Source organism: Metopolophium dirhodum, chromosome 7, assembly GCF_019925205.1.
Source record: "Metopolophium dirhodum isolate CAU chromosome 7, ASM1992520v1, whole genome shotgun sequence".
Lineage (NCBI taxonomy): Eukaryota > Metazoa > Arthropoda > Insecta > Hemiptera > Aphididae > Metopolophium > Metopolophium dirhodum.
Genome location: NC_083566.1, coordinates 699,983 through 717,142, shown reverse-complemented (window position 1 = coordinate 717,142; position 17,160 = coordinate 699,983). Strand labels below are relative to the sequence as shown.

Sequence of the window (17,160 nt, the reverse complement as noted above, 5' to 3'; positions counted from 1 at the left end):
TTTTATGTATGTCTAATGTGACCCCATGTTCCATTTATCAATTCTTTGACCCATTGTCCTGGGTTTATTTTCAGGACAGTAAAATATCCTGTTTTCAAAAAGGAAACCAATTATAAAAATAATTTGTTTTTAATTTTTACTAAGTAACTAAGCACTCATATATTCTATTATGAGACAATTTTTTTTCCTATTTTTACACTCTTATGGTGCACTAGGACATACGAGAGAATAAAAAAAGATAAAAAGGGAGAAAGTAGGTAACCACTCTATTGTACGGTAGGTATCGAGAATCGAGTATAGCTGTCATAATGTCATTGTAAGCAATATAATATGTGTTAAAACTTAAATTTGAATTTGAATGATAAATCATCGGATACAAAAAACTATTATGAGTGAAGAATGAAGATGGTCTGTAGACTGTCAGCCTAAGTTTATCTTATAATATATTTATATTGCTATTATTGTAATTTATTTAATAATTAATATGGTTAGATTGAATTAATTTTTGTCAAAAACATTTCATATTTTATTATGACATTATTAATATTTAATTCTTAAAATAGTATATATATTTCAATATTTGTATCATAATATATTATTGTTATTAACTTTTGAATCAATACCAACTTACTATAGTACAGTATTAATAGATTTGTGACTCGTGGTATAAATAGGCAATAGCTTAAAATTAATCTAAATGTTTTGAAAATTGTATTGTGTACCTACATACAGCATAATAATATACGCCATAAAAGTTTTAAATCCCCATGGATAATATTTTGGAATTAGGTACTTAAAAATAACTAAAATTGTTATTTTTTGTTTAAATATTGAATATTGTCTAAATTTTAACTTAAAATGTCTATATAAGAAATAATGGTATTTAATTTATATGTTTTATATTTTTTTGTTTCAGTAAAAACATTTTTTAAGAAACATTGTATTAAATTACCAAGTCTTGGCTATAAAAATTGAATATTTGCTTAGTATTTAATTATAAAATAATTTTAACATTTTCATGATTTTGATGAATTTAGTCGAAGTTTAAACTTCAGATAGGTATTCATAAAAGATAATTGTTAAATTGTTCTAACTTTTTTATAACTCATGTAAGAAAAACTTATATGGAACCAGTCTTAAATTTTCAGACCTAATAGGTATAAGCATAAATATTAAAATTGTTATAACTTAAAAATCTTTTACAACAAACTAAATGGTAAATTTTTGTGATTTTTATGAACTTTAAACGCTTATAAAAAAATATTGTGACTACCTGTGATTAACTATATTGTATTTTCGATAATTTTCAGTTAGCTTATGAGTCAAATCTCGAGAGGTGCTTACAAGACCTTTCGCAAAACTAGTTTTCAACAAAGAATAAGATTATCGTATATTTAAATTTCTAAAATATTCATAAGATTTTCTTATTTTGGTGTAGGTAATTCAAAAACGAATAACCATAAATACTTGACATTTACACCAAAATATTTCACCTATATAAGCATTTTCAATACCTACTTTATATAATTTTCAAACTTTTTTTTAATCTTTTTGAGTTATTTGAAGATATTTTACTTTTTGATTTTTTTAGTTGTTTTTTTATAAATAGGTATCAATAGAAAAAAAATAATTGTACTCTATCAAAAACCTTTAAAATGTTATACAAAGTTGTTTTAAAGTTGTTATTAAAGCTATTTAAAAATATTAAAGATGCATAGACTGGATTTTTTTTATAGATTTATTAAGTTAACAATTTAATGAGGACAATATTAAATATTTAAACAAAGAATAATGATTTTAAATTTTTGTTGTAAATCAAAAATGTTTTTTATGGTGCTTTGAAACTTTTACTTACATTGTTATAAAGTGGTGACTTATCCCACCCTTTTTTCTTTTTGTCTACACGTTTTCGGGTGAATATAGAGTGTAACAAAAACCTGACAAATAAAAATAAAATTGTTACTAGTTAAACCGTATGACATCAATTATGAAAATTATATGGGTAATAAAATATTATATCTAATTTAAGAAGTATACTTAGGTACGTCGAATATTTTGAAAAAGTTATTACCAACGTTTAAAATACATTTAACTCTAAAATTTGTCTAAAAATTAATAAAACTCAATTTTATTTAGTCATAAATGGATGGCTTAAATTTTTATTGAATTTAGATGTTTAGTTTGGTTCTAAAATCTTAAAATCTAATATGGAAACAATTCTAATTGAACATAATGTTCCAGTTCTATAAAATATTCGATTTTCTGTTCAGTCTGGCCAATTTCGTTAAAATAACAAAATGTTCTACGAAAAGTATAATATTGTAACGACAAGACAGATAGGAGTGTAGACAGTGTAGTAACTATTGGTAAGGTCCCACGAATCAAACAATTGTTGCTACCAATTACTTAAGCCCCCCCCCCCCAAATATTTTACATGATCATTACTTCATCGATAAATTTGAGACCCATAAAGACACGTCTCAGGATGGTACTCTAAATTGTGCCAATGACGCTGGACGATAGCCGACGATGCATTATATAATATGAAAAGCGAAAAACAGATCATGTCGAGTTAAAAAAAAATTCGGAACAATAATAATATGCAATACTTAGCAACGAGAATTTTTCAATAATTTATAAGCGTGGCCGTGCACTGTCCTACAAATATACACTTATACCTAAATGTAAACTTAAACAATATACGTACATGAATGTATGAAACTTACGAGTTATAGTACAGGCTGAGGCAGTAATAAGGTAAAAATAAATGAACCATTTTAAATTATTTTATTAATTCGTTTTATTGATGTAGACATAATATGAAATACGTATTATATTGAATGAAATTCATAAATAACCAAAAGTAGGTCTACTGATCGTAATGATATTTTCCAGCTTGTCCAACTTGAAGATTGTGATACATATTTTAAAAGCATTTATTTCATTGTATTACATTTATTTTTTTTTTCTGATAAATTTGTCGTGTTTAGTTAAAGTAGGTACTTTTGAGAATATACTAAACACAAAACGGTTGAGAAAGTGTTTTTCGAAGAGTGGTAAAAGCTAAAACGATTTGCGTCACGTGGAATATGTGTAGCCTATTTCGGTCGATTATTAAAAAAAAAAAATAAATGTTACATTAATAAAAACAGAAAATCATTGTTATTAAATGAATTAATATTGTTCTGAAGACGTAGTTGTAGCCCTCGATTCTTGCACAACATACACTTGCGAGCCTGGGTGTGAGGTTGTCACGAAGCTCCTGTGCTTGGCGCGGATCAAAGACAGATTGCTTTCAGCAGTGTCGGCTCTGTCTTCGGCTGCTTCCAATTCTCTCTGGAATCGCCTCACTCGAGTTACACTCTGGGTGCTCATACCTTCCTGTAAACGAAATAGCAATAATTTACTGGTGATTTACCGCACGCACGTGTACCTATATTATATTAGTTAACAAATTCAAACCTGTTCTTGTAATTGCCTCTTGTAGATGTTGACCTTCTGGTTGACTTTGTCTAAAGCTTCTTGTAAAAGCTGTACGTTCTTGTGATCTTCTTCGCTTTGAATGACCAGCTCCTTGAGAGAACGTTCCTTCTTGCGCAAGATCTTAATACTCTCGGCGTGACGACGTTTTTCTTCGTCGATTTCTAATTCCAAGTCGCGAATCTGTTTGAAAAAAAAGCCATTGCCCGTGTGAGTAAAATATTAAATTGATAATTAAATTATTATCGTAATATTGTACTCACTCTGGCTTCTAATTTGCCAATAATGCGTTTGCCACCCACAATAGCGTTGGCTTCGACTTCTTCGAGACGAACAGAAATATTCTTGACTTCGATTTCCAACGACTTCTTAATGGCTTCGATCTTAATCACTCTCTCTTGTTCTTCGTGCAATATTTCTACAGTGTGTTTCATTTCAATTTGCACCCGTTGGTAACGTTCATCGGATATCTTTAAGACAAGGACAATAAATCAATTTAGGTACATTATGATTAGGACTTGACTTAGAAGAAAAGTGAAAACTCACTCTCAACTCCTTAGATACTTCTTCGTAATCTGATACCAATTGGTGTAGTTCTTGTTCAATCTTAGATCTGGATGACGACAAGTTAACGTTGATGGTGGTCAATTCGTTTACACGGCTCTGTGATTCTTCATACATAATTTCAATGGCACGTTTGTTGCGCAATGTCTACAATATAATATATAAATTAAAAGCTTTGGACTTTGATTTCTGTCAAACATTTTTGGCTATATGTTTATGTTTAACACTTACAGCGTCGTAGTTTCCACGGAGCTCTTCCATTTCTCCAGTAAGAGATTGGATCTTGCGCTGAGCAATGGCCAACTGATCCAATGTAACAGCCAACTGGCGTTGACCTTCGTCGTAGTGAGCTTGCAATTCCTATTTAATAATATAAATAATAACTAATATATACAAGTTTCAATTAAATATGAAATTATCATAAATTTGGAGAAGTATATGAAACATAATTAGTTTCTTTCAATAATATTATTATTGGAAGAAACTAACCTATAAAATAGCAACATTGGCAAAAAACTTAAGTGTAAAACTTAACTTACAATCGTGTAACATTGTACCTACTATGGAATCAGCATAGGTATATAACAATTTAGAATAGTATAAATAGTGTGCTAATAAGTAATATATAGGTATGTATTTTTATTTAAAATATTGAATCATAAAACTTGGTTCGGGGGCTGTAGTCAATTTGCACCAAAATTTACAAAAAAATATATACAACATAATTTATTGTTATACCAAATAATTTGCACCAACACTTTTGAAATGTGTTTGTCATTTGCACTAAAATTCATATCGATCATTCTTTCGATAGTACGTATACGTTTCGATAGTAAAGTATGATATATTGGGATATGAGAAGCTATTAAGCTAATAAGTATAATAAGTACTAATGACACAGAATATTCCATTTTAGATTTTACCGGTTATTTCACTAACATATTCACACCGTTATACGGACTACGGTACGTCAGTATTGACTTTAAAGCTAGGTACCCACCTAATAACAATAATATATGAAGAACATATATTATAAATATATAATATTATAATAATAAATAATATTTTTAAATATGTGTGTATAATAACGTGATGACGACGGATCAGTTGTCAATTTTTCGAAATTCGAATGATTAGGTACGTACCTAACAGATAAGGCGGCGGGTAGTTAAAAATTGTGAAAAATTATTATTGTCATTTGACTATTCGAGTCTGTCAAGTCTCATATAGCGTACCGACGAAGTAATCGAATACTTAACGATCAACTATTATATAGATTATAACTATTATATAGATTATAACTATTATATTATATAGATACTATTTAATTTTGGCGCAAATTACAAACACTATTTTCGACTATAATACGATGGTGAAAATTACATACATATCCTTATTTTGGTGCAATTTATAAACTACAAAGTTATAATACCTATACCTACTTCTTATTGCAATTATTAATCAGTTGATAATTATTACTTTATATTAACAGTGAAGACTCCAGGGACAATTACCTACCTAATGGCATTTATATAGTTTTTACTTTTTATATTTAATTTTAAAATCAATTTTACCGTTAAGTGGAGAGATTGCTTTTTGATAGTTTTTTGTAGCTCAATGTTATTTTTGTTGGCCACATCTAATGACATTTCCAATTCAGTTATCTGAATGTGCAGCTTCTTCTTAATTCTCGTCACTTCCGTCTTCAATTTTGTCTCGGCTTCAACTACGCGAGCACTCAATTGTTCAATTTCGATGCTTGTTTGCTTACTGAAAATAAATATCCATGTACATCATTAATACAATTTAAACAATAAATCATATACAACAACAGAAACAAAATAGATTTGTCGATATCCTAATTAATATACCTTCCATCTTCAAAATAATTAGAACTTTTAGCCTCGAACTTCCGGAGTTCATTCGAGATTTCGTGTAGAGGCTGTAGCATTTTGGTCTCATCCAAAGAGTTATATGTATGGGTTAAATCAAAAATGGTTTTTCTTTTAATTTTCATTTCGCCTCTGTAGTTTTCTTTTGTCGATACCTTTGTTAATATTAAATCTTCAGCGATATTTTTGTGTGCGTTGCTCAGCAATGTAGCTTCGATGCTCTTAGCCGACCTACCCCGGAAGCTTTTGGACATTTTTTTACGAAGATTGAACACGAATACAATGTTAATCTAGGAGGAATGGGTTACGTTCACTACCGATCGTCAATAATAACTGATTTATTTTTATGAATGCTGGGCAATGTCGATCGGGTATATTTATAAAGCAGATCGAAGGTCTTCAGACCGAGCCAATGTCGATTTATACACGAAAGCTTCTATTTAGCTTTATTTTTTTCCCATACAGACGTCATTGGCATGTTCAACATTCTTTCACAATGAAATTCCAATAAAACACTTAAAGATGTTTTTTTGGTACATTCTTCCTAGTTTAATGCTATCTACATTCAGTGATTACGTCTTTGAGTATCTATACATTTTTAGTTTTTTAAATGAGGTTATAAATCTTAAAACATATTCTAGTTTTGTTTAATATAGATACTAATACAGTAATAGATATTCAAAATATAGTATGCAACTTTTCACTGATAACTTAAGTTCGTATACTGTAGTTTAACTACTGTATAACTTTTTTTAATAGGGTTTTTATAATAATAATAAGATATAACCTAGAAAATGATGGAAAAATCGAATAAATATGATTATGTTAGATGATTTAAGTAAATATTTCACAATTTTAGAAATAGGTCAATGTCACTTAGAGGCAATTAATTACTTTTGAGCCAAATATTATGATGTCGATAAAATTAGCAACCTTTATACCTAAAATCGCTATTAATTTGTTCTAAACTAATAATTTGTGCTCAACAAAGCACCAAGTTTAAAAAGCACACTATATAAAACACATTATATTTTCCCTCGAACACGTATTGATGTAATATATTGTATATCACACTGTTATTTATTAAAACCAAAATTAATATTAGAGTTTTAAAGGTATCACCTATACATTTATATGATGGGGATTGAGAAATTTACTTATACTTAAAATTAAATAATATACCTAATCCTTAAGGGGAGATAGAATAGTATGAGATTTTATTTTTTTATGGTATCATTTTTCTATGTTTAGTATAACGTTATAAATGGTTAAGTATAATTTATGAAATCCCCTTTTAAAATTCAGCATCAATAATTAATTATTTAAATTTAGTAATTTCATAATATCAGTATATATTTGTAATTAGTTCATGACGCGTATGTATTTAATTATTAGTTTAAGAATTTAGTACCTATTACGAAATAGGATTTTACTATGTTATGACTTATGAGTCATAAATGTATTTTCAAGTAACGGGTCCATTCTTTTTTGTAAGTTATGTGAAATTCGAGTATGTGCAGATCGAAGATACATAGTTAGACAACATCAAACACTGATTAACACAGACACATTATATGTTATTTTTAATTGTACCTAATGTCACTTTTTGATAAAAATAAACAAAGCAATATCACATAAATATTTTTTAAAACCATTTAAAAAATATTTAATTGCAATTAAGGGTATTTTTTACTATAATAAGGCAATCGATTTTCAAAGCTTTTTAGTCCGATATAACTTCTAAGCCCTAGTTATCACTATGAAAAACATAATATTCAATTTACGAAACATACCATTAAACAATATTATGCTACTTTTTCTGCTCAATATATTTTATATTCTCAATTGAAATATCAAAGGGGGGAAATTACTAAATTTCTAATGACGTTTTTTTTTTAAATAAAATAAACTTGTTTTTCTTTTTTCATGTTTTTGATTTTAGAATTTAGACACATATTAAACAATATATTAAAAATTAAACAAATTTATGAGTCATATTATAATTTTGGAAGTTATTCAATTATTTGAACACGTGCCAAAATGTTTTTTTGCTTAGCTAAAAGTAGGTCAATGCTTTATTAATAGGTATATACTATATATTATAATAAGTACTTTATACTATATTAAATAGGTAGTTATAAATTTATAATAATGGAAATTTTGGGTACTATACATTTAAAAAAGTAAATATACCTATATGTATTACCTACCTTAGGTATGTGGTGATTATTTAATAATATAATTTTTAAAGTACTATAGGCTTCTTGGCTAAACCTGATACATAATTTATTTAGTTAACTTAAGACATGATCAATTATGAACTAACAAACATTTAAGCTAATTGAAAAAAAAGGTATGTACCTTGTGGCTTGTAGGTACCTACTTGTATTGACAGTGGTGTAGTCAGGGGGGCTATACGACATATTAAGCGCCAAAGGTACAAAAATTACTTATCAGTTGAGCCAAAATTAATATTTTATGTAAGTAATTATTTAGAAAAGTCGATCTTATAAAAAAATGTTTAATAATAAATTGTTAAAACATTATATACATACAAATAAATATAATTTGAATAAATCGGTTGATTTTTTCGACCTTAAAAAAAATTGTCAATAATAAATTTTTAAGTATAATATAGTTCTAAATTTAATATCTGTTATTTAATATCTATTAATCATAGCACACAAGTATCTATAATTTTGGCGCTTTCGTACGATATGATTTTGGCGCATTCGTATGATACAACTTTTTTTTCTTATCTCATTTTGGCACTTATGTCTTCCACTGGTCAGGGGATGGTTTGGCGGTTGAACATCCCCAATAGTCCGTAATAATGCAAAAAATATATATTTACTATACAGGTATCTAAGTGATTAGGATTTCTCCAAAATATATTGTTATATGGTTCTATTTCATTGTTGATATTATTGATATGAAGATTGACGACTAGTGAGTGGTGACTACAATAGAGAGTGTGTATAAAATCCCCCACATGTCATATTTTAATATAAAATGAAAACATACACCTAAAAGAAATCTAAACTACGCACATGTCTAGTGATTAAGTGTGTGATTTACCCAAACTTGTTTGGGGTAAAATACGGTACCCACCTGGTATTTAAAAATAAAATATAATGATGTATTTTACATTTTATTTTATTTATTTTAAAAAAGTAAAAATAATAAAATAAATTGTAAAAATCACAAAGATATATCTGTAATATTCTGCATGATTTAATTTCTGATAGTTTTTGGATTAATGCGCAGACTTAAACATTTTATCAACTCAATAAGAGATAATACATACATGTAGGTACTCAATTAGATTTATTATATTACATATTATATAGTATATATTAATAAATGACAATATGTGTGTGTATGTGTGTGTGTGTAAGCGAACCCACAGACAATTCTATAGCACTCATGAACCATATGGTTTTGAAATTTGGTACATAGATAATCCTATAGGGATAGTACCTTGAGGCTTGAAGTAATTTTGTAAATAGGGGATCACGCACGGATTTGTTAGCTCACCAAAAATGATTTTTTTTTTTGTAATGGGTATTGGTGGATCCAATAAGGGTAATAGGGTAAATTTCCCAACACTCTTTGAGCTTATTATATTAAATCATATTAAATTAATAGAATTTTTTTTGATATTTAATGAATTTTAAATATCCCCCAACCCTTGATTAATGTATGGTATAGACCACCACTGGTATAGAGTTGTCATTGGTTACATTAAATAAAATAATTGTTATAATTGGATATAATTTTAGACCTGCAGTATTTTATATTTGGTGAAAACCGCCCAAACGACTGTGTTAAAAATATGTGTAGGTATAGCTTAAAATTTAAATTATTAAAGAAGTTATCAAGACAGGGTAAGTCCTCGAGCATTATTTAATTTGTCAGTAACACCATGCAGGATCAGTTATAGTATTATATATTTATATATCATTATATTATCATATAACCTAAGTAAGGTATATTATTTATATTTATTTTTATATACATTTTTTTATTACTTAGTTACTGAATTACGTACCAAATTAATGCTAAAATTATATTTATCTCTGATTTTGTATTTATTTATTTACCCAACTACTTTTTTAAGATTTATTCATTTATATTACTTTATTTATACTAACAGTAGATCATTGATATACATATAATATATCAATATAAATGTATAACATACTGTATAGTTATGTTACATAATATAATAATATATAGTTATTTATATTTATTTTATTATTATTATAGATATTATGTATGATTTTTCCAAACTTTAAGTATTTATGATGATTATTATTTTAGTTATTTTCCTAAAATTAAAATGCTGTTAAGATATTCAATTGAGTTAAATAAATCTTACCGAATAGATTCAATTTCTTCATCTTTTTCGGCCAAACGTTTTTCAGCTTCATGTCTGAATTGTGTAAGTTCAGCAGACAATCGGAAAGATCTACCTTCCTCAGCTTTTCTTCCCTATATAACCAACATCAAATCCTTTTATATAACACCCACTGTTCAATATTTAAATGGAATAGTGGAATACATACAGCTTCAGCTTCTTTATAAGCAGCGCTAAGTTCATCACGTTCATTCTCCAACCGTCTGAGTTCTAATTCTAACTCATGCAATCTTCTGTTGTATTCAGCAATAGTGTTCTTGGCGTCGTGAAGATCGTCTAAATTAAATTAAATTAAATCAAATTAATTATATTGTAATCTAAATGTCTTGTAAAAATAATTATATACCAGCCAATTTCTTGTTTTCGCGAGTAAGTTGATCCTTTTGTTCCCTGGTTTTGTCCAATTCGTGGGTTAATCTTTGAATTTCATTTTGTTTGTTTCTCAAGTCCCGTTGTCCTTGTTCAAACAATGCAGTTGTTTCGTCAAGGCGACTCTTCAAGTCAATGTTGACTCTTTCCAAATGCTCAACACGTTTTTGCAAATCTCTTGCAGTGTTGTTAGCCTAAGTACACAATATGTTATTATTTTATTTAAATTAAATGCTTAAGCTTTAAAATCAAAAAAAAAAATTAAAAACCTTTTCCAAATCAATAATAAGAACTTCAACTTCACTTTGGAGCCTAGACTTCTGTTTTTCCAAGTTGTTGACTTTCACCAAAAGTGTTTCGATATGTTCCTCTTGTTCTTGGATACGTGCGGAGTATTTACGACTAGAAAAATATTATAACAAAAAAGCTTTATTTATAATTATTTATTAATTTTTTTTTATAATTTGAATTACCGTAGCTCTTCAACTTCCTCGGCCCTAGCAGATGCTTCAGAATCGTATTTCGATTTCCATGCTAGAGATTCACCATTAGCCTTGATTAATTGTCTCTCAAGGTCTAAACGAGCCTCAGATTCTTCTTCCATTTGAACTCTTACTGATTCTAATTCAACTTCTACTGAATGTAAGTTAGATTCCAATAGTGAGCGTCTCTGTAATATTATTATAATTAGTAAATGTATTAAAATATCATTTGTATATTAAAAAAAATGTTCATACTCTTTCATCATCTTCTAATCTTCTTCGAGCGTCTTCTAATTGTCCAGCAATTTGAGACTTAAGATATGTAGTGTTCTCAATTGATACTTTTAAATCTTGAACTTCTTTAACCAATTCAATATTTTCCTAAAATCATTATAATTATTAAGTTTCAACAATGATTATAATTGTTGATAATATGTTCTAACAATTGACAAACGGCTCTTGATCGAAGTGATTTCAGTGACAGATCTTGTAATTTCTTCAATACGAATGTTAAGTTCATGAATAGTGATCTCTAGTTTTTCAATTGTCTTAATCGAAGTGTACTGAAATAATAAACAAAAATTATATATGTTTGATTTGTTTTAATTTTAATTTTGGATTATTACTTTATCCTTGTTAGCATTTTCAATTTGGGCCAAAAGTTCGTAAACTTCTTGTTGGAATTTAACCTTTTCTTTTTCGGTCCTGGAAATAAATATATTAATATAATATGCAAATTTAATAATTTGTGACATATTATTGGGTTTTATTTACCTAGCTTTGGCTTTGGCGAGTTGATCCAGTTGTTCTTGGAAGTCAGCGACGACCTCTTGATGCTTTTTACGCAAAAGATGAGCTGTCTCTTCAGATTCAATATGGACATCTTCCAATAGTTTACGGAGCTTAGTGAGTTCTGTGTCACGTTTCTTATTAATTTCAAACTGTTTATTCACAAAGAATACAAAAATAATAATTGTTGAAAAATCATAGGTATTTTATTCTCATAAATTATGATAAATTACTTGATTATCGGCACCGCCTTCAGCTTCTTCCAAACGTTCACTGAGAGATATTAATTGCACGCTCACATCAGCTTTTTCTCTTTCAATCTGAATAATATAATAATTCATAGTTTGTTATTATTAACATATGATATTGTAATAATTATATTACACATATTGTAATTAGTATTGAATTAATAATATCGTTAGATTTTTAGTATTCTGTTATCATCAAAGATTTATTTATTTGAGATACTTGGTTTTCATTTATAATATATTTCAGGTAGGTACTCGCCAAAATTCAAAAATAAACATTTAAGTTAGGTTAGGTGAATCAAACGTGTCGATTGACACATGTCAATGAAACCAGGCTAAATTCCGTTTGTAAAAATATAACTGGATGGTCAGCTTAGTGGTCGTTCACACTTCATTCGTCCCGTTCGGCATAGCATCACTTTCTTTATACTTATTTTTAGAGTACCTTTCCAAAGCTCAGTGCCAAAGAAATTTAACTTGCAACGAATAAAAAAAATGAATAGTCATTTTGGAAATCGTTTAAACATAATAATAATATTTATGATTTATTATTCTTACTGTATAGTTTACGGTTTCGCAAAGTTAATTTATGTAGGTACTTTTAAATATTTTATTGTGTATGAAAAAATTACCCATAATAAATATGCATAATTTTTAGAAAATAAAAATGTATAAATGTATAATATTATTAATAAAAATATGGCAAATTTTACAGATAATTGTATATTCTACGTCTTATATGCAGATGTATATAAAATTATCTGTTTAAAATAATATTTATGCAACAAATGATGAGATTATTTACATCACCTTCGTCTCAAAAATATTAATTCAAGTACCTATATAAAAAGTGAAATGCTAATTTATTTTTACTTTTTATTTTGGCTCTTTGATTTTAAAATGTTTTTAAGATCAAATTGTACCTATACAAGGTAAATAGCTTTAGCTAGATAAGTTTATAATTTATTTTGCTTTTGTAAATCCATAATTTTGAATATAAATTCCATTGATAATAGGTATCAATATGTTTACTACGCATAACTAAAAGAATGTTTTAATAATAATTTTAATGGTATACATTTAAATATATTGTAATTATTATTATGTTAGTATATTATGCATTATCTGCACCAACCTAATATAATGATTAGACGTTTTATATTATGTCCAAAGTGGTGAAACAAATTACTTAATATAGGTAGGTCTGTATTTTTTAGGAGATGTATAGGTACGCAATGAATATATAGGTACGCAAAATACTGCAGAATAGGGTAGTCTTGTAAAGTAGTTAAGTAAAAGAATCTGACCAAAAGTATTCAATACTTTTTAAGTAAGTACTCAAATACGTATTTTATATATTTCCTCAAAGTATTTGCATTTAAAATAAAATAAAATACTTATTCTTTTTAGTTTATTACATTTACTGTTTATTTTTAATCACGTATAGTAAAAAAAAAAAAATTGAGAATTTATAATACATAATATATTTTTATACTGTGGTAAGATACTTCGACATGGAAAAGAGATGAGTATTTTATAGTGACACCCAATGAAACAATATAAAATGTTCTATAAAATATTAAAGTTGACGTAGGTAAGACATGAAACCATTTTCAGATGATTTATATGGCAAAACATGTATTTATAAAAAAATTGAAAAACTTTTAAAGTACCTATCTATAAAATATACTCTTTTTTAATATATTTGAATTTGCACTCAAATACTTTTTTTTACTGAGTATTCAAATACGTATTTTAAATATTTTCAAAATAAGTATATCTGTATGTATGACTGTATCTGTTTACTTTAATATTTAATAGGGAATATTTTATTATTCAAGAAAGAAATATCTACCGCTTTCTATATTATATGATTATGTATTTATAATAATAATCAATGGATTGCAGTTATGTAGAAATATAGATATAGATATATTATTGTACCTGCGGTCCATAAGAGTTATAATCAATCTAAACATTTAAGTAGTACCTAAATAAAAAGGCGTTCCTATCGAAATAATGATATTTCAGAGCTGTGTAGCAAAGACATGTTTAGACGTTATATATCAAGTAAATCATTAATTCACTATATTTCAATCAATAATATTTTAATTATTTAATATTCAAAATGATGGAATTTTACTTAGAAAAATTGTATATATTTTTTGTAAGAATATTATTATAATTAACAGTAAAGAGTCTAAGAAAAATATTTTAACAATGACTAAACCTATATCAGTAGATATTTCATAAATTGCCTTGGAATTAAAAGCAATAACAATAAATACAATAATGCTACTTAGATAATCAATGATATTTTTTATTATATTTAAATAATGAAAAGTTTATAGGTATCAAAAAAAAAATTAATTTTGGTTATTTATTAATTATTGATCTTGATAAGAGAGGACCTACGTATAAGTTACAGAGCATTTTTTAAAAAGTGTAATTTCATAACTGTTGTAACTTATAAGTTTATTTATTGTGTGTAAATAAGTATTATTTATAACTTTTAAAATGATACCTAATTATAATGTTTCTTCTAGTTGGTAATTATTGCAGTAAAAATGTTTCATAAGTAATTTAAGTTTTGTTAATTGTGGCTTATATCTGTGTGCTAAATGATAAACGTATAACCAATTTGGTTTTTGTATTAGATATTTTTAATAAATTACTATAATATTCTTTATAAACATTTAAAATGTCTGAGTAGGTACTTGATATTTATTTATTATTTTATTGATTATTGAATAATAATACAGTAGACAGCATAGTCGCCCCTTATACCAGACAAATCGGGAAGAGGGGGAATGTACGGATCAAGCAAAATCAAGCGAAATCCAGCAATATCCGAGTCATATTTATTTATTGATGTGTTTATATCGGTCCTAGGAATTTTTTCTGTGATATGCGGTGGTCTAGATTTTCCACAATGATCAATGTTTATCAACTAATCCTTTGATTAAAATCCAATTAATATTATAAACATTTATTTTAGATAACGTATATCTACATATAGCTATGGTTTAATATTAGGTATAATGAATACCGATTGAAATAATAATATTATTGAAAATTACTATGTTTAAAATATTAATTAGATTTAAAATTAGATCATTTTTTTTTTTTTTAGAATCTAGCGTAAAGCAATATTTAGGCATTTCACGGTGGCTTAAGCTTATAATATTATGTAATTACTGTTGCCAGAATTCGACGATCTGTTAATATTTCTAAGCATTTTTATACTTGGTAATTTGCCATGGCAAACGGTGGGAAAATAGATTTGAACTGTCTCATAATTCTGGCAACTATAGAGAAAAGTACTTCTTCACCCTGCCGCCGTTGACTATGGTAATTAAGCTGTCCTGCTGTTATTTATAACACAGTGTTGACTTATTTAGAGGAATGCATGCTTTTTACTCTTAGGTTTACACATATTTTTGGATCCAATTACTATTGGTAACTATAGCAAAATCGAAATTATATGTTCCTAAATAATTGTAAATAGTAACGTAATGTATGAAATCTGAAAAAATTCAATTGACAGAAAATGCGAAATTTGACAACAAATATATCGGTCTATTTTTGAGGGTTTCTTGTATATAAAATATTCTTTAAAGTTTAACACAATTTATAAGTAATAAATCATAAAATATTTTAAATAAAACTCGTTTTTAAAACTTAGAACTAATATTTTATTAAGTAGTAATATTATGGTACATTTTTAGTTCAATCCATTTCTGCTAGTGATCATTTTTATTGTAAACAAAATAATATTATCTTTAATTTAAGCAGTATGAACTATTATGAACTATACATTTATTTTAACATAATCGGAATTCATAATTAACGTTAAAGTGAAGTCTTGGTAATGGTTAAATAGAAAATGACACGGTTTTGTCGATGCCACATTATGTACTTACACGTTGTCGGAGTTCGCGTTCCGATTCTAAGTCTTCTTGCAGAAGTCTGATCTTATCCTAAAGGGAAAAACAAACGCAGGATTTGGTTAATCAAATCAAAACATTCAGTATATTTAATTGTTTATTATATTGTAAGGGCTAAGGAGGGTGGGCGGCGTCACACCGTGCTTCCTTCAGACTGTCAAGAAGAAGAAACCTCTCTCCACCTACCTCTAAAAATCTATTAATCTCTATTCCGTGTTTCTCAAATCTGTGAATAAAACATTTAATAGTCTCAATTGACTATTATGCACAACATTCGTTCTTCTTCTGGCAGCTGAAGATGATTAATATATACCTGGAAAATGTGATGTATTCTATTTTTATGGTACCTAAACATTGTGAGTTTTGATTTTGGGAAAATTGTGATTGGATATTTCATAACTCTATAGTAGTTTAGTATATAAGTTATTCAAATTTCACTTACTTCAAGCCGAGATAAAGCGCTGAGGTCGTGGGAATAGTCGATATTTATGTCAGCATTTCCGCCTCCTACAGACCGGTAACTGTATGACTTGGTCGTCTTGGATGAAGACATGTCTGCACTATTTTAAACGAACTTATTTTTTTTCAGTATCACTAGAACTTTGAAATCGCACTTAAGGTAGAAACCAGAAAAATATGACTATTTTTAGATTACCCAAGCGCTGAGGACGGACCGAGCTGAGCTGTCGTACTTAACTGAAGGCTGTGCGTCTGACTAGTACTAGCCCCCGTTTTGACGCCCACTCACAGGCTACTCCCTCCACATAATTATTGTTTACTTCGAGGGCTGGAGTGAAACGAACTTGAACATTTGAGGTCGGCACTTTGTGTCCTTGAAAGGCATAGTTAAAATTGTATTGGCATTTAACTACCGAAAAACAATCAATCATGTTTATATATTTTATTAATCATTATATTGAATATTATTAATATTATTTTTTAAATGATATTATCTATAATATACTTGTT

The 17,160-nt window shown here is 27.5% G+C and overlaps 1 protein-coding gene across 2 annotated transcripts; it reads right to left on the bottom strand.

Moving 5' to 3' along the window:
* Positions 1 to 2,782: 2,782 nt before the first annotated feature.
* On the bottom strand, positions 2,783 to 16,899 carry LOC132948736 (paramyosin, long form). Of its 2 annotated transcripts, XM_061019362.1 has the most exons (18): positions 16,634 to 16,899; positions 16,168 to 16,224; positions 12,230 to 12,316; positions 11,982 to 12,148; positions 11,834 to 11,912; positions 11,651 to 11,770; positions 11,463 to 11,588; positions 11,199 to 11,395; positions 10,995 to 11,127; positions 10,703 to 10,919; positions 10,505 to 10,632; positions 10,318 to 10,430; positions 5,619 to 5,814; positions 4,276 to 4,404; positions 4,027 to 4,191; positions 3,744 to 3,950; positions 3,463 to 3,663; positions 2,783 to 3,381 (listed from the first exon to the last, which is right to left on the bottom strand). In XM_061019362.1, the coding sequence occupies exons 1-18, from the start codon at positions 16,742 to 16,744 to the stop codon at positions 3,175 to 3,177; spliced, it is 2,640 nt and encodes an 879-aa protein (XP_060875345.1). In that variant the 5' UTR covers positions 16,745 to 16,899; the 3' UTR covers positions 2,783 to 3,174. The 2 variants fall into 2 exon arrangements, with proteins under 2 accessions (XP_060875345.1, XP_060875346.1); XM_061019363.1 differs by lacking the exon at positions 16,168 to 16,224.
* Between the last annotated feature and the right edge of the window lie 261 nt (positions 16,900 to 17,160).

Bases quoted from the DNA above. Each gene is read 5' to 3' on its own strand.
- LOC132948736 (XM_061019362.1), bottom strand. From the start codon at position 16,744: ATGTCTTCATCCAAGACGACCAAGTCATACAGTTACCGGTCTGTAGGA. The intron at 5,815-10,317 runs GTAAGATTTATT...ATTTATTTTCAG, and splicing joins GAAGAAATTGAATCTATTCG to TAAGCAAACAAGCATCGAAA. The intron at 3,951-4,026 runs GTGAGTTTTCAC...CTTGTCTTAAAG, and splicing joins AAGTATCTAAGGAGTTGAGA to ATATCCGATGAACGTTACCA.